A 23296-nucleotide genomic window follows, 5' to 3' on the forward strand; every position below is an offset into this window, starting at 1 on the left:
GCATTTGTGAAGCTGTTTTCTGAAGAAAATGCTTTCTGAAGAAAATATTCAAAATTGGAGTTGTAATATTGAATGATTCTATGGGCAAAATATTGAATGATGCAGGAAGCATGAAAAGAAGATGGAAGGAATTCACAGAGTCACAGAGCCAAAAAGAATTGCTGACATTCCACTATTTCAGAAGGTAGCATATAATCAAAAAGGAAGAAATTCAAGCCGCACTGAAGGAACTGGCAAACACAAGGCTCCAGGAATTGACAGAATGCCCATTGAGATGTTTCCACAAATGGATGGAACTCTGGAGGTGCTCACTTTTTTATGCCAAGAAATTTGGATGACTGCTACCTGGCCAACTGGCTTGAAGAGGTCCATATTTGTGCCCATCCCAGAGAAAGGGGATCCAACAGAATGTGAAAATTATTGAACAATATCATTAGTATCACAAAATAAAATTTTGCTGAAGATAATTGAAAAACTGCCAGAAGAATGAACAAATCTATCTTGGAGGAAATACAGCTGGAATACTCTTTAGAAGCAAGAACAGTCAGACTCTGTCTCTCATGTTTTGGTCATGGTGTCAGAAGGGACCAATCCTTGGAGAAGGATATCATGCTGGAGAAGGAAAGCCAGTGAGAAAGGGGAAGACCTTCAATGAGAGGGATTGACAGAGTGACTGCAATGATGGGCTGAAGCATAGCAATGGTTTCAGCAGTACATTCACAGGGAACTGCCAGGAATTCAAGCTGGATTTAGAAGAGGACATGGAATGAGGGGAGTTATCATGGCTGATGTCAGATAGATCTTGGCTGAAAAAGAATACCAGAAAGATGTTTACCTATCTTTTATTGACTATAGAAAGGCATTCAACTGGCTGGGTCATAATAAATTATGGATAATATTTTAAAGAACGGGAATTCCAGAACACTTAATTATGCTCATGAGGAACCTGTACATAGAACAAGAGGCTGTCATTTGAACAGAACAAGAAATGCATGGTTTAAAATCAGAAATGGTTTGCATCAGAGTTGTATCATTTCACCATACTTATTCAGTCTGTATGCTGAGCAAATAATCCAAGAAGCTGGACTATAGAGGAAGAACGTGGTATCTGGATTGGAAGAAGACTCATTAACAACCTGTGATATGCAGATGACACATAACGAAGAAAACTTGAAGCACTTACTGATGAAGATCAATGTTAATTACACCTCAACATAAAGATTACAGTATGGATTATATGCCAACATAAAGAAAACAAAAATCCTCACAATTGGACAAATAGGCAACATCCTGATAAATAGAGAAAAGACTGAAGTTGTCGAGTATCTCATTTTACTTGAATCCACAATCAATACCCATGGAAGCCGAGAAATCAGAGGATGTATTGCACTGGGTAAATCTGCTGCAAAAGACCTTTTAAACTGTGTAAGAGCAAAAATGTCACTTTGAAGACGGAGGTGAACCTGACCCAACCTATGGTATTTTCAATAGCCTCATATGTGGGTGAAAGCTGAACAATGAATAAGGAACATTGAAGAATAATTGATGCATTTGAGTTGTGGAGTTGGCAAAGATTATTGAGAGTACCATAGACTACCAGAAAAATGGACAAATCTTTCTTGGAGGAAGTACAGTCTGAATGCTCCTTAGAAACAAGAATGGCCAGACTTTGTCTCTTATACTTTGGTCATGTTGTAAGAAGGGACTGTTCCCTGGAAAAGGATATCATGCTTGGTAAAATAGAGGGTCAGCAAAAAAGGGGAAGACCCTCAATGAGATGGATTGACACGTAGCTTTGATGATGGGCTCAAGTATGGTAATGACTGTGAGGATTATGCAGGACTGGGCAATGTTTCATTCTATTCTACACAGGGTAACTATGAGTCAGAACTGACTTGATAGCATCTAACAGTGACAACAAAATATAAATAGCATAGAATTTGCCATTTTAACCATTTGTAAGTATATAATGGTGACATCAATTACATTCACAATGTTGTGCAACCATCACCACTATTTCCAAAACTTTTTCATCACCCCACACAGAAACTCTGTACCCTTTAAGTCATGTTGTTGTTGTTGTTATTTGCCGTCGAGTCGGCCCCGACTCATAGCAACCCCTCCTTGGGTTTCCGAGGCAGTATCACTACGGAAGTAGGATTGCCCAACCTTCCTTCCGAGGAGTGGCTGGTGGGTTTGAAAGTCATTTTTTCCCTCTCCCAGGCTCTGGTAATCACCAGTCTGTTTTCTATCTCTATAAATTTGCCTGTTCTAGATACTTCATGCAAGTGGGATTATGCAGTATTTGTCCTTGTCTGTCTGACTTATTTTACTCACATAATTTGATCATTGCAACTGCTTCCTTATTGTCTTCCTGTTTCTCTGGCCCCTTTAAGCTTATTCTCAAATCAAATCAGCATCCAATTAAGACATGAGTCACATCATGACACTCCTCTGCTTAGAATCCTCCTATGGATTATAATATAGTCCAAATATAAATGCAGAAATTGTCACCATGGCCCAAAGACCTTATGCTGTTTGATCTCATCACCCCATTACTCTTTGCTTTAACCAGATGTACTGCTCCTTATACATGCTGGGTGTACATCCACTCAGGGTCTCTGCATTTGCTGTTTCCTCTGCCTGGATAATCCCTTAGATTATCTGACTGGTTTGTTTCCTCACCTCCTTCACAACTTTGTTTATATGTCATGTCATTAGGAGCCTCCCCTGATCTCCAAAGTCAGTCACATCCCATGACTCCCCCACACTTACTTTCTTCAAAGCATTTATAATATACCATTTATTTATTAACTTACTCATATGTACGTATACACATGCATACATGCATATATACATTTGGTTTCCTGCCACTAGAATGTAAGCTCCATGATGAAAGGGATTTTTGTCTATGCCATAACAGAGCCTGACACATAGTGTTGTTATTAGTTTCCATCAAGATGGCTCTGACTCATGGTGACCCCATGTACAACAGGATGAAATGTTGCTAGGGCCTATGTCATCTTCACAATTGTTGGTATGCTCAAGTCTATTGTTGCAGCCACTGAGTATTTTGAGTGACTTCTAACTTAGGGGCTCATCTTCCAGCACCATATCAGACAATAATATTCTGTTGTGATTCTTAGAGTTTTCCTTGGCTAATTTCTGGATGTAGATCTCCAGACCTTTCTTCCTAGTCTATCTTAGTTTGGAAGCTCTGCTGGAGCCTGTCCACAAATGATGACCCTGCTGGTATTTGAGTTACTAGTGGCACAGCTTCCAGCACCACAGCAACATACAAGCCACACAGACTGTTAGACAAGTGGCACATAGTAGTCATTCATTAAACATTTGTTAAATGAATGAATATTGTATTTAAGGAGCTACGCACCAGCCAGCCACTTGGAGATGCTCAGTATAAATTTGATATGCAAATGTGGAGCTTAGAAGGGACTCTGAAACTAGATTTACAAATTTTAGATTCTTTAGTGTATAGATTGAGATGTCATCCCCTGTACAGTGAGAAGAGAGAAGGATCAAGGATGGAGCCCTGGAGAACAGTTACAGGTGAGGGGCAAGTGGAGAAAGAATGGTTTGGGGAGGAGACTGAGAATAAATAATCCAGGAGTCACAAGATGAACCTGGAAAGAATTGAGCCTCTGAGACCAAGAGAGGAAAATGTTTCAAGAAGGAGAAAGTATAAGCAGTGTTTGAGCCTGCAGAGAAGATAAGATGAGGACATAAACATTAAGATTAATACATTCAGATATATAATATTGAAAGCTCAGGACTGAAACCATCCCACATTCTGATCTAAAGTATTTTGAAATGTTAGGTGTTGAGCATGCAAGATGTCTATATTTCTTGTAAGTCTGAGTATTGTTGTAATTGCACCCGATATCCATAACTCACCCATCGAAATTTACTGAACAATTAGTTTTATCAATGTGGTAAAGAACACATTGAACTTTCACTAAACATGTTTAACTTATGGTTTAGCATGTATGGGAATGTTTTTGTCAGGGTTGTCTAGAGAAATAGAACTGGTGAGATATATGTCTACATATCTATGTCTCCCTATATATTTATTTTAAGGGATCTGCTCACATCATTGTGGGGCTGACAAGTCCAAAATCTGTAGGTGAATCAGCAGGCTGGAGACATCTGCAGGCTTGCACCTCAGTATCTGTAGGTCAGTCAATGAAAATTGCAGAGTGGAGAGAGAGAGAAAGAAAGAGAGAGAGAGAGAGAGAGAGAATGAGAGATAGACTTCTGCCAAAATGTCTATTTATAGTCTGGAGGCAGAACAGACCCTAAGGAAACTCTCTTTTCAACTGACTGATTGAATACATGACATTAGATTACATTATGAAATAGCATGTAGACTAATGTTTGGCCAAGCTATTGGGAACCATAGTCTAGCAAAGTTGATACATAAAATTAGCCATCACAGGGTGACATCATCTAAGTCAAATTGGTTTGAAGGTGATCATTGGTATTTACAAACAGTTCATTGATGAGAGTTGAGTATTTTCTTCTAATCTCATCTTTACTATTTAATAGGAACTCTGGTAGCATAGTGGCTAAGGCACTTGACTGCTAACCAGAAGGCTGGCAGTTCAAACCCACCAGCCACTCCTCGGAAGGAAGTTTGGGCATTCCTACTTCTGTAGTGATACTGCCTCGGAAAACCAAGGAGGGGTCGCTATGAGTCAGGTTTGACTTGATGGCACATAACATATGAATATAAGGAGCCATGGTGGTGTGCTGGTTAAGAGCTCAGCTGCTAACTGAAAGGTTGATGGTTTGAATCCACTAGCCACTCCACAGGAGAAGGATGTGCCAATCTGCTCCTGTAAAGATTTCAGCCTTGGAAACCCTATGGGGCTGTTCTAGTCAGTCTTATAGGGTCATTATGAATTGATATTGTCTTGACGGTGTGGGTGATTGGTGTATTAAGGAGTCTTGGTGGCATAATGGTTAAAGTGCTCAGCTGCTAACTGAAAGGTTGGTGGTTTGAACTCTCACCCAGTGACTGTGGCAGGAAAGACCCAGAACAGAAAAAAAAGATGCTATAACTGTGACTAAATTATTAATAGGTGCATCTAACATATGTGGAAACTATACCCTCTGGGTGTGTGTTTATATATTGCTATTTATAATGGTTCCCTATGCCTGAGCCCTGTTGGTACAGTGATTAAGTGCTCAACTGCTAACTGAAAGATCACCAGCCATATTGGAGTCTGCTTCAGTACGGATTACAGCCTTGGAAACTCTATGGGGTTCTGTTTTCTCCTTTAGGGTCACTATGAGTCAGAATGAACTTGACGGTAATGGGTTTTTTAAATTATTTAGAACATGATGATGATATTTTAATAAAATAGTGCTCCTTGAAATTTCAGATAACTAATGAAATTGTGCGGCAGATGATGGAAATGGAAGGAATGTACAGCTTGGATAAACCAGGAGACTTCACTACTATTGTTGATGTGCAGCTCATAGCAGCAATGATCCATCCTGGAGGTGGTCGAAATGATATTCCACAACGTTTAAAAAGACAGTTTACTGTGTTTAATTGCACATTGCCTTCAAATGCTTCAATAGACAAAATTTTTGGTATGAATATTCTTGGTGTTTAATTTTATATTGCATTACATAATGGACATAAAACATGCAAAACTTTAGAAGATTAAAAAGGCCCCATTTGAAGTAGGAGCTAAGTATCTGAACTAGAGAGCTAAACATCAGGAAAGAGGGACTAAATACTAAGGAGACTCATGTTTCCAACCTATTATTAGACTCAGGACTATTTAGAGGTAGGTTTGTTGATGTTTGGCATTAGAGGTAAGCAAACCTTTGAGCTTTGGTTTTCTTGACGTGGTTAATCAGAGAAATTTTGGCTCATGACTGATAGCAGATTGATCATAAGTTAACAGTATATTATACCAAGTCAGAAGTAGCTTCTGATATGTTAATAGAAATGAGATTTTTTACTTCAAACTGAAGCTCACATAAATTGTATTATCGAAAATTGTGTACATATAAGAAAGATAGACCACTGCATATATAGGCATTAGTTATTTGATAATATCAAGTACTGAAGATAGAGGAGAAAGAGCAGACCTTCAATAAGTAGTATTGAAAGGGATATATAGTAATTTGTATGGGGAAAAAATGGAAATTGGATTCCTGCCTCACACCAAGAAGACTGCTTCATCTTTCTCCTACAGAGCAGCTGGTGTGTTCCAACCATGAGCCATCAGTTAGCAGCTGAGTACTTAACCACTGTGCCACCAGGGCTCCTCTAAAATTAACTACAGTTGGATTAAGGACTTAAGTACAGAAGGCAAAGGTATAAAATGCTTGGAAGAAAATATAGGAGGAAATCTGAATGACCTCTGGGTAAGAAAGTGTTTCTTAAACAAGATTTGGAAGGTACAAACCATAAAAGGAAAACATTGACAAATCTGACTAAATTAAAATTAAGAGCTTCTGTTCATTAAAATAAAAATTGAAAGAGTGGAAAGACTCATAAAGTGAAAGAAAACAATTTCAACATATATAGCTAACAAAAATTTAGTACTCTGAATATCTAAAAAAATCCTATAAATCAATTAGAGAAAAGCAAACAACCCAACATAAAAATGGGCAAAAACCCAAGCAATTTAAAAAGAGGAAAGCAAATGTCCCCAAAACAAATGCAAAGATGATAAAAGTCATTAGTATTTAGGCAACTGCAAATTAAAAGCTCAAAGAGATAACATTTTATACCCACCAGATTTGCCAAAAAAAAAAAAAGACATTTCTGATAAAATCAAGCACTGGTGAGAATATGAAGCAACTGAGATTCTCATCCACTACTGGTAGGAGTGTAAATTACTACAAGCCCTTTGGCTTTTTGCTGGTAAAGTTAAATGTGTGCACACCCTACTGAAGTCCCTCTTCTAGGTGTATACCAATTTTTAATATTTTTCTCAATAGTTTGTGCTTTCTGAGTTTTGTTCTAGTCATTCTTACCAACCCAGAAGCATTCACATATTTTCCTAAATTTTTTTCCAAATTTTTTAGACTTTGGCCTTCCATATTTAGGTACCTAAGGAGCTCGGTGGCATAGTGCCTAAGGCATTTGACTGTTAACCGGAAGGCTGGTGTGGTGTAGTAAATTACTTAGTGTGGCTTTTCTGCCTATGTCTTTGTAAACTCCAAGGTAGAATTTGCCATGAGCAACTGAGGAGCTTCTGATTGCTAAAGTTGTCCACCTGAGGTATTTCTGTTGGGAGTGGCACTAAATAATGTTCTGGGAGGTTTCCACTCTCTCTCAGGTGTTTAGAATTCTGATGTTATGATTGGTTGGTTTGCCCACTCTGCTGGGCTCAAAAGGAGGCCTCCTAGAGGCAGAAGTGGCTCTCTCTGACTGCTGGCTGAGGAAGGATGTGCCCCTGAGAGACACATGCTGCTGGGAAAGAGAAACAAGAGACATGCATTGCTGAGAGAGACACTGAAGGACATGCACTGCTGGGAGAGAGACTGTGAGAGATTGCGGGCTGGGAGAGAGACCGAGCATTTTTCCTGAACTTGAATTGTAGCCTGGTGCTTCCCTAGTAAACTCCATAGTCTGCGAGTTCTGCATGGCCACTGCAGTGAATTATTAAACCCAGGAGAGAGGTGGTGGGTGCTTTGGGAGGAATGATTGGTGAAAGGGTTGGAGGGAGGCAGCATGTCTGATCTTGCAGTAATAGGCCTTAGGCTACTAATGATGGTGATTCCGTCTTCCTCTTGTGTGGTTAGAGGAGGTCAGAAGATGTGGCTTCCTTGCCCATTTTTCAGTTGCTGGTTCAAACCCACCAGCCACCCCTCGGAAGGAAGGTTGGGCAATCTATTTCTGTATGATACTGCCTTGGAAACTCAAGGAAGGGTCGTTATGAGTTGGATCCGACTCGATGGCAGTAAGTTTTTTTTTTTTTTTTTTTATCCACGTGTAGCTGGTTTTGCACATGTGTACCAGAACACTTAACACAAGAATGCTCACTGAGCAATATTCATAACAAAAACCTTGAAACAACCCAGATATTTCTTGGTGGTAATACTGGGTAAATAAATTGTGATATAATGACACACAATGTAATGCTTTGCAGCAGTGGATATGAATGAATACAGCTATATGCTTCAGTAGGAATGAAGCCCAGAAATAAAGTATTGAGTGAAAGAAGCAAATCACAGAGGAATATGGAACATGGTTCCATTAAATTAAATCTCAGAAGTTAAAAGTTCAAAAACATACATGGTGAAACTATAAAGAAGAACAAGTTACTGATTATCACCAAGTCAGAATGGTAGCTACCTCTGGAGGAACAAGGGGTCTGTGAAGAAGGAGAAAGAAATGGGGGCTTCTACCATACTGGAAAATATACCAGGGACTGCCAGAATGAACAAATCTGTCTTGGAAGAAGTACAGCCAGAATGCTTCTTAGTAGTGAGAATGGCCAAACTTCATCTCATGTACTTTGGTCATGTAATTAGGAAGGATAGTCCCTGGAGAAGGACATCATCTAGGTAAAGTAGAGGATCAGTGAAAAAGGGGGAAGATCCTCAATGAAATAGGTTGATGCAGTAGCTACAACCATGGGCTCAAGCATAACAACAATTGTGAGGATAGTGCAGCACCAGACAGCATTTTGTTCTGTTGTACATAGAGTCACTATGAGTCAGAAGTGACTTGATGCCACCTAACAACAACAACAACATCAACAACATACTGGAAGAGATCCATATTGGTAGGCACTCCAAGGAAAGATGATCCAATAGAATGCAGAAATTATCAAAAATATTATTAATATCACATGCAAGTAAAATTTTGCTGAAAATAATTCAAAAATGGTTGTACCAGTACATTGACTGTCAGAGATGCAAGCTGGATTCAGAAGAGGATATGATGAGGGCTATCATTGCTAATGTCAGATGAATCTTGGCTAAAAGCAGAGAAAAGAATGAAAAGATATTTACTTATGTTTTGTTGACTGTACAAAAGCAGTTTATTATGTGGATCATAGCAATTTATGGATGACACTTTGAAGAATGGGAATTCTTAATTGTGCTGGTGGGGAACTGTACATAGAATAAGAGGTAGTCATTCAAACAGAACAAGGGGATATGGCATGCTTCAAAATCAGAGAAAGCATATGTCAGGATTGTATCCTTTCACCAAACTTGCTCAATCTGTATATGGAGCAAATAATGCAAGAACCTGGACTCTATGAAGAAGAATTTGAATCAGGATTGGAGGAAGACTTATCAACAACCTGTGATATATAGAGTACACAACACCTTGCTAAAAGTGAAGAGGACTTGAAGCACTTACTTATGAAGATCAAAGACTACAGCCATTAGTATGGATTTCACCTCAACATAAAACAAAAATCCTCACAACTGGACCAATAAGCAACCTCATGAAAAATGGAGAAAAGATTGAAGTTGTCAAGGATTTCATTTTACTTGCATCTACAATCAATGCCCATGGAAACAGCAGTCAAGAAACCAAATGATGGATTGTCTTGGGAAAATTTGCAAAAGACCTCTTTAAAGTGTTAAAGAGCAAAATATGTCACTTTGAGGACTAAGGTGCACCTAATCTAAGCTATAATATTTTCAGTCACTTCATATGCACGTGAAAGCTGGCCAATGAATAATGAACACCAAAGAAGAATTAATGCCTTTGAATTATGGTGTTGGCCAAGAATATTGAGTATACCATGGACTGCCAGAAGAATAAACAAATCTATCTTGGAAGAAGTACAGCCAGAATGCTCTTTAGAAGCAAGGATGGTGAGACTTCATCTTATGTACTTTGGTCACATTATCAGGAGGGACCAGCCTCTGGAGAAGGACATCATACTTGGTAAAGCAGAGGGTCAGGAGGATCCTCAGTGAGGTGAATTGACAAAGTAGCTAGCTACAAGAACGGGTTCAAACAGAACAAGGATTGTGAGAATGGCACAGGACTTTGTTTCATTCTGTTGTACATAGAGTTGCTATGAATTGGAGTTAACTGGATGGCACCTAACAACAGCAACAATATACTGAGGCCATGTTGTATTTCTTAATCTAGGAGACTGTATATGGGTGTTTGCTTATTTGTTAAACTGTTTTGCCCACTCTTCAGTATTTAATATCTTTAAATAAATAAATGTGGGAAAATGAAAACACCAACCAAGAAACAGGTTCAGAGAAATGAATAAATGCCCAACCAAAGTCATTTAGCTAGTACATCAGAGAGGTATAGTGCTAATCTCTGTTTTCTGACTCCAGATTCCATACTTCTTAGAAAACCTTTGCTCCACAGGAAGTTGGAATTCTAGAGTCATAGGACATCAGGAAATGAAAGGGCCATACAAGCATTCAACACAATCAACCATGACTTTGGAAGACAGTTTTCTGTTCCCTCAAGTCAACTCTTTCTCAGTCTGGGTTAACAAACCTCAGTTTCTACAGCTGCTCCTTCCTTCATAAACCTGCTCTGCATTTCTGGGCAGATTTTTATGTTCCTATTTCTCTCAGAATGTCATGCATGGAACTGAACACATTACTCAACATACAGACTGACCAGAGTGAAGTAGAGAAAATCTATTTTTATAGACTAAAATCAAAGACATTTTGTATGTCAATCCTCCTGAGCTGGAGGTGTTTCCTAATGAATGGTCAAATATTCAGCCCAGGAAATGTGGTCCCAACTTTCCAGTTCTACACCAATCAATTTGTGTGATTCTGAACATTTGCTTTACCTGCCTGGCCTGGTCTCCTCATCTAGAAGATGACAGAGTAGCATCTAAGTAATTTCCCAGCTGTCCTGTGCTTCAGGCTGAATGCTGCTTTATGGTATCCAGAGCCAGGCTGCCTGGTTCACATCTCAGATTTGCCTTCACACAAGCTAGGTGGACTTGGGCAAAGTGCTAAGCTCTCTGCTCGAGTACCCTCATATTAAACAGATGTCTTAGTTTCCTGGGGCTGCCTTTATAAAACACCACAAAGTGAGTGGCTTTAAAGAACAGAAGTGTATTGTCTCACAGTTCTGGAGGAGAGAAGTATAAATTGGGGTTTTGGCAGGTGGATTCCTTTCAAGGACTCTGAGAAGGAAACCGCTTCATGTTTCGCTCCTAGCTTCTAGTGTTCCCAGCAGTCCTTGGTGTTGCTTGACTCACCTCTGTCTTCATAGTCCTGTAGCCATTCTTCTTCTGTCTCCCATGTCTCTCTGTGTATCTTCTCTTTTATAAAGACACCTGTTATATAGGATTAGGGCTTACCCTACTCCACTATGACTTCATGTTACCCTTCAAAGATTCTATTTCCAAACAGGGTTATATTCACAGGTACAGGGGTTAAGACTTCAACCTATCTTTTTGGAGCAGACACAATTTAATTCATAACAAATGGTAATAATATCTACCCCATATTCTTTCGTATAGGGTATTGGGAGGATTAACAGAGTTAATGTATGTAAAATGTTTATCACTGCATATTAAGCTTTGTCAGCCCCACTGCTAATTTCCCATCTTAGCTGATTCCTTGAGAGAAATTCTTGAGATCACCCAGCTTAGTCAGTCTTGTGTGGAATAAACATGTACCTTGTAATCTGTTAGCAAGCTTGTATCTTCAGTCTTGTTTATTTTCCAGGAATAATTGGCTGTGGATACTTTGATCCTTGTAGAAACTTCAAACCTGAAGTATGTGAGATGATTGCTAATTTAGTCTCAGCGGGCAGAGTGCTATGGCAATGGACTAAGGTACAGAACCATCTGCTATTGATAAAAACAAAGTCAACTATTTTTCAGCCTCATTCTCATCTCATGGCTCATTAAGTTATCACAACATCATATGTGTAGTAGTGCTTTTTTTGAAAAGACAAATTATGTGCTCAAAGAGATTTATGACACACTTCCCTTCCAAGGAGCAACTATTCTCACTGAATGAGGCTTTCAATATGTATGAGCTATTACTATAAACCAGACAAGACGACCAAGATAAAGTAGAATTTTGCTGAAATGACATTTCTTTTCCACTTGTTACTTTGATGTGTATGTCTGTCTTCCTATCCAAACTACATCAGAACTTCAATAATTGTTTGTTGACTGAGAGAATACGTGGATTATCAAATATTCCTAGCTAACCAAGACTTTACATCTAACTTGTGTGTTTTGCTGAGGTGGATTGTGAATTAGTAAATGAATAGAAATGTTCTTAACAAAGGTCCCTGGCTGGTGCAAATGGTTTGCACTCCACTACTAACCTAAAGTTTGGTGGTTTGAACCCAGCCAGTGGTGGTGCATAAGAAAAGCCTGGTGATCTGCTTCCATAAAGGTCACAGCCAGGAAAACTCTACAGAACAGTTGGACTCTGCAACACATAGGGTTGCCATGAGTCAGAACTGACTGGACAGCAACAGGTTTTTTTTTTTTTTTTTTTCCATTGTGATTTGGGTGGAAGTTTACAGAGCAAATTCACTTTCCATACAGCAGCTCACATACACTTTGCCTCATGACATTGACTGCAATTTCCCACAATGCAAAAGCTTTCCTCCCACTTCCTCCCCATAGTTACCTCTTCCCTGTGTCCTTCCCTCCCATGCACTCCTTCCCCCCGCCCAGCAGTCTCCCTGTATATACACAACCTCCTATTCTTCCATGATTATTCTCTCTAAGGACTGTATCTACCTAATGTAAAATGTTCAGCTGATATGCCTGTCTTTTGTTTGGCTGGAAGCCACAGGAATGGGTTCAATTCCAGACCTGAAGGGCAGCTAGGGGCCATAGTCTCAGTGGTTCCCTCAGGCTCTATCAAATCAGCAAACCCGATTCCTTTTTTTTTTTTTTTTTACATTTTTCCCCCCCTCTATCCAGGATCTCCTACATAGATCCCCCTCCGAGTGGTTGACAGTGGTAGCTGGAAGCCACCTAGTTCTTCTGGTCTCATAGTTGTATAGGCTAAGGATTTAATGGTATACCAGTCACTTGGACTAATTATTTCCATGCATCTTTGATTTTCTTCATTTTTCTTTGGCAACAGGTTTTTTGTGCTTAACAAAATAGGTTAGATTTCAATACAAAAATCAATGTCCTAAATAAAGATGAGCATACCAGATGTGGCCAGCACCAGAGGCCTTCAGGAAAGACTTGTGGAAAGGCAATTAATTGTAGATCTGAGATAAAAACAGGATTGATACATTTGCCAAAAGGGGGGAAATTGATAGGGAGTAGTTGTTGTAGTTCACACTGTATTCATTAGGCCAGTTGCACACATCTGGGTGGAAGCTGGGAGAAAGATGAGGCAGTCTGCTTCATAAAGATTTAAAGCCTTGGAAACCCTATGAGGCAGTTCTGCTCTGTCCTATGGGATTGCTATGAGTTGGAATTGACTTGATGGCAGTGGGTGTTTTGGGGTTTCGGTGGAAGCTTATCCCTTGAAGTGTGCCAGCCTTCAGATTCCCAGGTGGACTGGAGAAATTTTAGATACCGAATTATCAGAAGAGAAATGGAGTGTTTCTTACAAAATGCTCTTCCACACATCCTCCTTGAATGTGTCATCAGCTCCTTGAATGGGTTTGTGCTCCATGTCAACACAGGATCTCTGCACATGCTATTCCCACTCTCTTAAACTCAGAAATTGTCTATCAGATTCATGGGTGAATGAATGGCAGGGTCTGAGTGTCTGAGATAATTTTCTGCGCTAAGCTCTGTCTGCTTCCCAGAGGGCCTATTGTTAGGTTTGACGTGCCTGTATTCATATTTGTCTGAAAAGAATTTGCCTTCTGGGAGTCTCTCCATCAAAGCTTCTTTTGTTATATGAATGTTTACTTGCTCTACTTCCTCCCTCTCTTCCCTTCTTTACCCCATTTTGCACGGGCTTGTATTCCCACTGCTCTCATCAAGGTCACCAAAACCTCAGTCTTGCCAAGTCCAAAGGTTAATTTTCTTCTTCCTCTTACATTTCAGCAGCATTGGATATAAACGACCCACTCTTTGCCTCTAAACATTTTCTTTACTTAGCGTCAGAAACATCCCACCCTCCTGGTTTCCTCTGACCTCACTGGCTACCTTTTCTGAAGTTGCTCCATCTCTCCTCTAAATACCGGAGTGCACCTGGTCTCAAGGTTGAAACTGCTCCTCCATCTACATTCTCTCCCTAAGTGGTCTCATCCAGCCTCAGGGTGAATTAGCCTGTGAAAATTACTCTACAAATATCACTCAAATGCACTTTCTCAATGTAAACCAGTTGTCATCGAGTTGAATCTTACTCATGGCAACCCCATGGGTGTCAGAGTAGAACTGTACTCTGAAAGGTTTTCCAGAAAATGGTGGGTTTTTCAGAAGTAGATCTCCAGGCGTTTCTTCTGAGGCCTCTCTGGGTGGACTTGAACTTCCATCCTTTTGGGTAGTAAGTTGCCAAGTGCCTTAACCATTTGAAAGGGCTTATTCCACGAATGGGTACTGAAGAAAGCATTTACTTTTCTGTTTTCAAAGATCTTTGAACTTGACCAGCAATGCTTTTGATACCCAGGGCAACTCAGGTTTATCCCTTAACTGGAATCTCTCTAGATAAGAGTACGTGTTGTTTTTTACAGCTTTTCCTTTTTAGATTCTAGAAGTTTATAGAAATAATGAGTAAATTAGCATAGTTGAAACACAGACATTGCACTTGTTGTTGTTGTTGTTATGTGCCGTCAAGTTGGACCCGACTCATAGCAACCCCTCCTTGGGTTTCCAAGGCAGTATCACTACGGAAGTAGATTGCCCCATATTCCTTCCGAGGAGTGGCTGGTGGGTTTGAACCGCCAGCCTTCTGGTTAGCAGTCAAGTGCCTTAGGCACTATGCTACCACTGCTCCCTTAAACAAACAAAAATCTGAAAAATATCTATTACCTAGTAGCTCCTGTCAGACTTGCCTGTCAATTTGTTGTGGATGCACAGCTGTATGAAAGTGTGTAACTGGATCTGGATCCCCACAGTGAAACTCAGGTTATGATTGGCAAATATATTTGTAGAAATGGAAATACATGAAGGACTTTAATCAAAGCATTGTATACAAGAGAGACATTATTGATTTTAGAGTGAACACTCATTGTTCTCACCTGCTTGATAACCAGCTCACATTCAGTTATTTTAATGACATATTTCCATGTATACACTAATAAGGTTAATATGTGAGGTTAATAATGATTACCAAAACCCCAAACCAGACCTACCACTGTTGAGTCAATTCTGACTCATAATGACCCTATAGGACAAAGTAGGGTTTCCAAAGCTGACATCTTTACTGAGGCAGACAGCCACGTCTTTTTTTCCATGAAGTTGCTGGGAACAATTATTCCCACAATTCCCATAGTTGTCAAGAACTGAGGGGAAGTGACTTGTTCAAAGCCAACCACTGGTAGTAGAACTGACATTGTACATTATTCTTGAGTCAGTCCCATTCAAGGGCTTATGGTCTTTTTATTAAAAAGTTTCTGTTGGTTTATTTATGATGTGTTTTTCTATCAGTACTGTGACAAAAATATGCAACATAATCTTGGTTTATGTACCCAGCCTTATATATTTTATGTGAAAGACTATTTGTAAAGCAAAATAGTTCTGGAAGCAGTTGTACTTTTAGATTTTATATTGTAAAACTTAATTGTGAATATTAATTATTATTATTATTATTATTTTTTTTTTGGTCTTTAGATAAAGATGCTGCCAACTCCTTCCAAATTTCATTACATCTTCAATCTTCGAGATCTTTCCCGAATTTGGCAAGGAATGTTGGTCATAAAAGCGGAGGAGTGTGATTCAGTTTCTACTCTCCTGTCACTTTTCAAGCATGAGTGTAACAGAGTAATTGCAGACAGGTGCATATTTGAGCATTTGAGTTTAAATATACTATATATAAAATTTTAACTACTAGATTAATTCTTGCATTGGCTACTCAGATAAATAGAGTAAGGAATAGAGTAAGGAGTAGAGTAAGCTCATGGAGCTTTGGTGTCATTTTCCACCTGCTGATCTACTTTAAAAAATGCTCTGCTAGGGTGGAATAGGCAGACAAGCTCCACAGACCCTCTTCAACAAAGAAAAGAGAAACTAATTGACAGAGATACAGAAGATAATCTTGGAGCCCTGAGCTCTGAAAGGAAGTATAAGTACACAGAAGTGGATTAGGCACCAACTAGTAGAAAAACCTGCATGAAAACAGTGAGTACAGAGATGGTTGGAGCAGTGGACTATCAGCTACTCTGACAGGACCAACAGCCTGAATATTTCCAAGTAGTGTTGAAACCTGAGAATTGACCTAAACATCAGCCTTGGTCACCAAGGGCTGCAGGGGTGACTGTGCTAGTGGCCTATGACTAGGAAGGAAAACAGCAAGAAGTGAGACAACCTGAGCTGTGAACTTTTGGCTGTCCAGAGGGTGCAGCAATTTTGATTGTTTACAAGTGGTGGCCATTTTGGATATTTAAAGTCACCGAGGGTGCAGCCATTTTGAATGTTTACAAACAGTGGCCATTTTGGATTTTAAAGTGACAGCATTCTCATTCAGATTCCAGGGGCCTAAGAATAGGCTCCATTTGCCAAGGATGGCAAGGACATATGGGAGGCAGACAATAGGAAAGGAGACATGTGGTGAGTGTGTAAGTGCTGCCAACTAGAGAACAGAGGAGCACAGCACAGTACCCTGCTTATGTAGATAACATACAAACAAAACAAAGAAAACAAAAATCATGGGAAAGTCATTACAATTAGCAATTAAATATAAACCCCAAAACATCACAATGCCTTGGAGACAACAGACCATTACAGTCCACACAAAGAAGCAAGATAAACAGGAGAAACAGGGGGCCAGGATACAGACCCAAAACACATCCCTGAGGAAGATGCAGCTTTGGAACTCCCTGATAAGGAATTCAAAAGAAGTATGTTTAGGTGCTTTCAATGGACTGAGAGACAGAGCAAGGAAAACACTGACAAAATTGAGGAAAACACTGACAAAATTGAGGAAAACACAGACAAAACCCTAGAACACAATACAAGAACAAAATGACAGAATAAATGAAAACTTAGGAATGATACATAACCTACAGACAGAAATCCAGAAGATTAATACTAAAGTTTCATCAATAGATAATTCATTGAATGGGGAAAGGAGTAGAATTGAATCAATGGAAGACAGAATTAGTGAGATTGAAGGCAAATACCTCAATACTTCTTTGGAAAGGGATCAGAAAAAAGATCAAAACAAAATGAAGAAAGCCTAAGGTTCATGTGGGATACCATCAAAAGGAATAACTTATATGCAGTCAAAATTCCAGAACAGGAAGAGACAAATATAACCACAGAAAAAATGGTCAAATTTTTTTGGAAGAGAATTTTCCTGGTATGATGAAACATGAGAATATATCCATTCAAGAAGTCCAATGAACCCCAAACAGGATAGACCCCAAAAGAAAATCACCAAGACACATCATCATGAAACTCACCAAAACCAAAGACAAAGAAAGAATCCTTAAAGCAGCACAGGAAAAATGAAAAGTTACCTACAAGAGGCAACCAAAGAGACTAAGCTCTGATTTCTTGGCAAAATCATACAGGTGAGAAGACAATGGGATGGTATATATAAAGCCCTGAGAGAGAAAAATTTCCCACCAAGAATTATATCCGGCAAAATTGTCCCTCAAATATGATGGTGAAATTAAGACATTTATAGAAAAGCAGAAATTAAGGGGATTTGTTAAAACCGGACCAAACTTACAAGAGATGCTAAAGGGAGTCCTTTGGACAGAGAATCAACAACAGCTAACAACAACTGACCATTAACACACATGATGACATAATGTAGAAACCAACCCATTTATAGAAATATCCAAAGTAAATAAGCCTCCAAGATTGTAAACAGGGAGCCAGAGACATCAATTGACAAATGAGGGCAACTACAAACAAAAAAGAGGGTAAAAACTGTGTAGTTAGAGAACTTCTCAATGGTGGGGAAGTCAAGACAACCACAAGATAGAATGGACTGTTCTAAACTTGGGAAGAAATTGTAAATAACAGAGTAACTTCAAAGAAAAATGATAAACCTTCACATCAAAATAAAAAAGAGGACCAGTAAAAATATTTAGCAATACTAAAACAATAGCAATGAAGGAAGTGATGACATGACTCATAAACAAAACGAGCTCAGCACAGAAAATTACATGGAACAAAGAACACCACAAAAAAACATACAACAAAATGATAGCAACAAATTCATACTTGTCGATAACTACATATCTGACAATGGAGTTATCTCTGAAATTTACAGAAAACTCCAACGCCTCAACAACAAAAAGATTAACAATCCAATTAAAAAATGGGCAGAAGACATGAATGGACACTTCACCAAAGAGGATATTCAGGCAGCCAGCAAGTACATGAAGAAATGCTCATGATCATTAGCCATCAGGGAGATGCAAATCAAAACAATAATGAGATACCATCTCACAGCAGCACTAATGGCAAAGTTCAATAAGACAGAAAATAACAAATGCTGGCAAGGATGTGGAGAAATTGGGACCCTCATACACTGCTGGTGGGTCTGTCAAATGATAGAACCGCTGTGGAAAACAGTATGATGATTCCTTAAAAAGCTGTAATTAGAAATACCATTTGACCCAGCAATCCCATTACTGTGTATATATCCTAAAGAAGTGAGAGCCAGGACAAGAACAGATATAAGCACACCCATGTTCATCACAGCACTATTTACAATAGCAAAAAGATGGAAACAACATACATGCACATCAACAGAAGAATGGATAACCAACCTGTGGTACATACACACAATGGAATACTATGCAGCCCTAAAGAATAATGTAGAATCTGCAAAACACCACATAACATGGATGAACTTGGAGGACGTTATGCTGAATGCAAGAAGTCAGTCACAGATGGACGAATATAGTATTAGTTCATTATTGTAAAAAGTCAAAGAAAAGCTTATATATGGAAGGGAACTTTCTTTGTTGGTTACCAGGGGTGGGAGGGTAGGGGAGGGAAAAACTGAAAAAAAAAAAAAAAAAAAAAAAAGCATTGATCCATGTCACTTTAGTTTTGCGTATTTCACTGTACATAAATTTGTTGGGGTTTTTTTGTTGTTGTTATGTGCCTTTGAGTTGGACCCAACTCATAGTGACCTCTCCTTGGGCTTCTGAGGCAGTATCACTAATGCATTAAAAAAAATGCTCTGTTAATTTACCTGAGTATGATTTCAACAGTCATCTCTGTAAATCACCACTTCCATCAGAGAGTTGGTAAAATTCAGAGGCAGATTTTAGTTATGCATGATTATAAATATTGTTAGTTCTGCATAGGTCTTGTGTGGTGAAATCTGGTGTACAAAGTTCAGCTGTCTCTCTGAGCCTTGATAAGATATGGATCCTCTCTATAGGATGTGGATGATAGTGCCAGTCCCACAAAGTTGTAAAGTATCTAGCACATATAGCATAGTGTCTCACATGTAGGTGGTACTTATCAAATGTTAGTCCACCTTCCTCCTCTCCTCTCTTCCTTCTTCAATACTGGAAGTATGAAAAGGGCTTGCGTGCCATGCACTGTCTGCCCACAAACCCAGAAAGAGGATGCCTACCTGCTATTGACCATCATTTCATTATCTGTATTTCCTATAAATAATATAATTAATGTTACAACTACCTTGGATGGAATTATGTCCATCTTGTCAAAAGGTAGAATATATTGCTTCCCTGTCCTGAGGTAAGGGAGGGATGAGGTGGGGCAGAAAGTGGGTGGAGGGAGGTTGAAGCCATGTGCAGTTAGAAGATGCATCCATATTTTACATTTTTACTAGGAAATTTTAATTTCAGGTTTATAACTCCTGAAGATGAGCAGTGGTTTAATGCACACCTAATTCATGCTATTGAAGAAAATTTTAGCTCAGAAATGGCATCCTGTATGCTTCCTGAACCATACTTTGTAGATTTTCTCCGTGATATGCCTGAACCAACGGGTGATGAACCTGAAGATACTGTATTTGAAGTTCCCAAAGTCTATGAACTGGTATTTATTTTCATCCTTAAAAATGTTGGGGGGAGACCACTTATGTAACTGGATAGTTCTCCCAGCCTCCTGTGTGTGGTCCTACCATGGGATTGCTGTAACTTCTAAGTTCTTTGTGTGTTGTAATTCATAATCATTATGGACCAAGTAAAATACTTTTTTCAATGCAATTTGACAGGAATCCCATTAAGTCAGGTATAAGGCAAGTATGACTTGTTATGTAAAGAGGAATATTTCTTCACAGGGTTCTCTAGCCTAAATGCTTGTTGTTGTTTGCCGCTAAGTCAGCCCCGACTCATAGTGACACCTCCTTGGATTTCCAAGGTGGTATCACTACAGAAGTAGATTACCCAACCTTCCTTCCAAGGAGTGGCTGGTGGGTTTGAATCGCCAGCCTTCTAGTTAGAAGCCAGGTGCCTTAGGCACTATGCTACCAGAGCTCCCTCTGGAAATTCTGTGGGGCAATTCTACTCTGTCCTATGGGGTCCCTATGAGTCAGAATCAACTCAAAGGCAATGGGTTTGGCTGGTTTACTTAAGGTTGGCAAATTACAGTCCATGAGTCAAATCTAGCCCAACACCTTTTTTTTGTTGTTGTTGGATCTATGAGCTCAGAAAGGTTTTTATGTTTTTAAATGGTTAGCAAAAAAGTCAAAGAGGGAATAATATTGTGTGAAATTTCAGTGTCCAGAAGTAAAGTTTTCTTGGAAGGTAGGCATACCTCACTTGTTTATACATTGCCTATGACTGCTTTGATGCTAAAGTGGCAGAGTTGAATAGTTTCAGCAGATACTGTATGACCTACAAAGCCAAAAATTTTTACTATCTGGCCCTTTACAGACAAGGTCTGCTAACCTTTGAGCTATGCCAACAATCACAAGATAGAAAATACAACAAAAAAAGTATTTAATTCAACAACAACTGAAATGGAAAATATCTAGGAATAAATGGAAAAAAAACAATACTTGACTAAATGACAGTATGTCATTCTTCCTAAATTAATGTGTAGGTTTTATGAAATTGGAAACAAGATTCCAAAAGGATTTTTTTTAACAGGGTCATATAACTAAGTGATTCTGAAGTGCACATTGATCAATGAATTAAGTAAATAAATAAATAAAACCAAACTCACTGCCATCAAGTCAGATCTGACTCATAGTGACCCCTCCTTGGGTTTCTGAGGCAGTATCACTACTGAAGTAGATCGCCCAATTTTCCTTCTGAGGAGTGGCTGGTGGGTTTGAACCACCAGCCTTCTGGTTTAGCAGTCAAATGCCTTAGGCACTAGAGCACCCATGAATTAAATAAGAAGAGACAATACCCAAAGCAAAGAAAATAGGTGATAGTTACTTCAGAACACCAAGGGCTTGTGCATTTGACTACGTAAAGAATGTAAAATACGTGTATATGTTTTAAAAAAGCCATAGACAGTATTAAAAAGCAAATGAAAATTGAGAAACGTATTTGGTACATTCCAACATTAATTACCATGGGTAGAAGTTGGCTCTGGTCTTCTTGAAGGGAAAGAGCAGAAATAATTTTGTATTGGAAACTTCCAAACTAGTGCAGTTAAGTTTCAGGCCTCTTGAAAATGGAAACAACTCAAAGTAGATCCACACATGACAAATCTCTGGAAATTCATAGTAACCCCCCCCCCCATTGCTTTTGAGTTCATTTACAATGGCTACTTTCATAAATATTTGGCTCTTAATAAATTAACATTTTTCTTCCTCCCTACCCTCCAGGTACCAAACTTTGAATTCCTGTGTGAAAAACTCCAGTTTTACCAGAGACAGTTCAATGAAATCATTAGAGGAACATCTCTTGACCTGGTGTTTTTTAAAGACGCAATGACTCATCTTATTAAGGTTCTAACTGTTGACTGTTTACTGATCTAAATAGACTGTGTAGAAGTTTATTAAATTTCATAGATAAACTTTTTGAGAGAATAAATAGTTATCAGGTAGCTTATAGGAAAGCAAAGGCTTAATGGAAACCCCTTATTTGAATCCGTCTGCATGACACTAAATGTTTTTCAAAGACAAATTTATGGCTTTTGTGTTTGAAGCTTTTGAGACACTGAGTAAAGAATTCCATCTCCTTAGAACATAGGCTGGAGAACCCTGTGAAGAAATATCCCTCTTTACATTGTATTTTGATTTTGCGGGAATCCTGTACCCCACGGAGTTGATGCCTTAAAAATGCCTCTTTCATGATTGGCTTATAGATAGATTATGGACGAAATGATGGGGAAAGGGTACAAAGATGTATTATTACCAGTTGCTATAGAGTAGCTTCTGACTCATGGCAACCGCATGTGTATCAGACCAGAACTGTACTCCAGGGGTTTCCAAGGGCTGATTTTCCAGAAGTCCATCACCAGTCTTTTCTTCCAAGGGGCTTCTGGAGGTACTCAAACCCCCAACTTTTCACTTAGCCACCGAGCATGTTAACCATATGCACCACCCGGGAACACCAAAGTGAATAGGACTGGTGAAAAAATAGAAGCCAACTAGAGGCAGCACACTCTGGTAGCGTGGTGCCTAAGGCACTTGACTGCTAACCAGAAGGCTGGAGGTTCAAACCCACCAGCCACTCCTCGGAAGGAAGGTTGGGCAATCTACTTCCATAGTGATACTGCCTCGGCAACCCAAGGAGGGGTTGCTATGAGTCGGGTCAGACTCCATGGCACATAACAACAACAACAACAACAGAGGCAGCTCGAGAAATGAGCGTGATTTGATTCAAATCTGAAGAGCTACAGAAAGGAGTTGTTTTCTTGTATAGTTGATTGGTATAAAGGAATTTCTCCAAGAATAGAGAACATGGGGTAGGGACGTTTGATTTTTTAAAAAAGAAAAGAAAGAAAAAAAAAAAAGAGGCAATTAGTTCTGTATTTATTATAAAGCCCCCCACCCCTGCAAATTTGGCTCACTTTCAGATGTCCTAGGGCTGTTTTCACATTCATCCATCCATTCAACAAGTCATTTTTGAGCTCCCCTAGGTCTTGGGGAACTGGGACATCATCCTAGCTGCAAAAGGACAAAAGTGATTAATATATTTAAAAATATATGGTAAAATTAATATATACCAAGGTTTTGCTACTATTCTGCAAATGGAAAACTTGGCTTTCCAAAAACATACATTTTTAGTGATGATAATGGATTTAGTGACCCATCTAGACTTTCATCTTAATCAGTAGCATTAATGTAAAACACAGATTTT

At 39.1% G+C, this 23296-nt stretch overlaps 1 protein-coding gene across 1 annotated transcript in view; it reads left to right on the forward strand.

The window, feature by feature from the left end:
* DNAH8 (dynein axonemal heavy chain 8) overlaps positions 1-23296 on the forward strand; it is a 423841-nt gene that overhangs the window by 229902 nt on the left and 170643 nt on the right. The window contains exons 56-60 of the mRNA XM_007939462.1: positions 5403-5616; positions 11668-11777; positions 15711-15874; positions 19880-20072; positions 21817-21939. Coding sequence (XP_007937653.1) covers positions 5403-5616; positions 11668-11777; positions 15711-15874; positions 19880-20072; positions 21817-21939 — 804 coding nt within the window. The remainder of the gene's footprint in view (positions 1-5402; positions 5617-11667; positions 11778-15710; positions 15875-19879; positions 20073-21816; positions 21940-23296) is intronic.

Source organism: Orycteropus afer, unplaced genomic scaffold, assembly GCF_000298275.1.
Source record: "Orycteropus afer afer isolate SDZICR_OR568_19922 unplaced genomic scaffold, OryAfe1.0 scaffold00059, whole genome shotgun sequence".
Lineage (NCBI taxonomy): Eukaryota > Metazoa > Chordata > Mammalia > Tubulidentata > Orycteropodidae > Orycteropus > Orycteropus afer.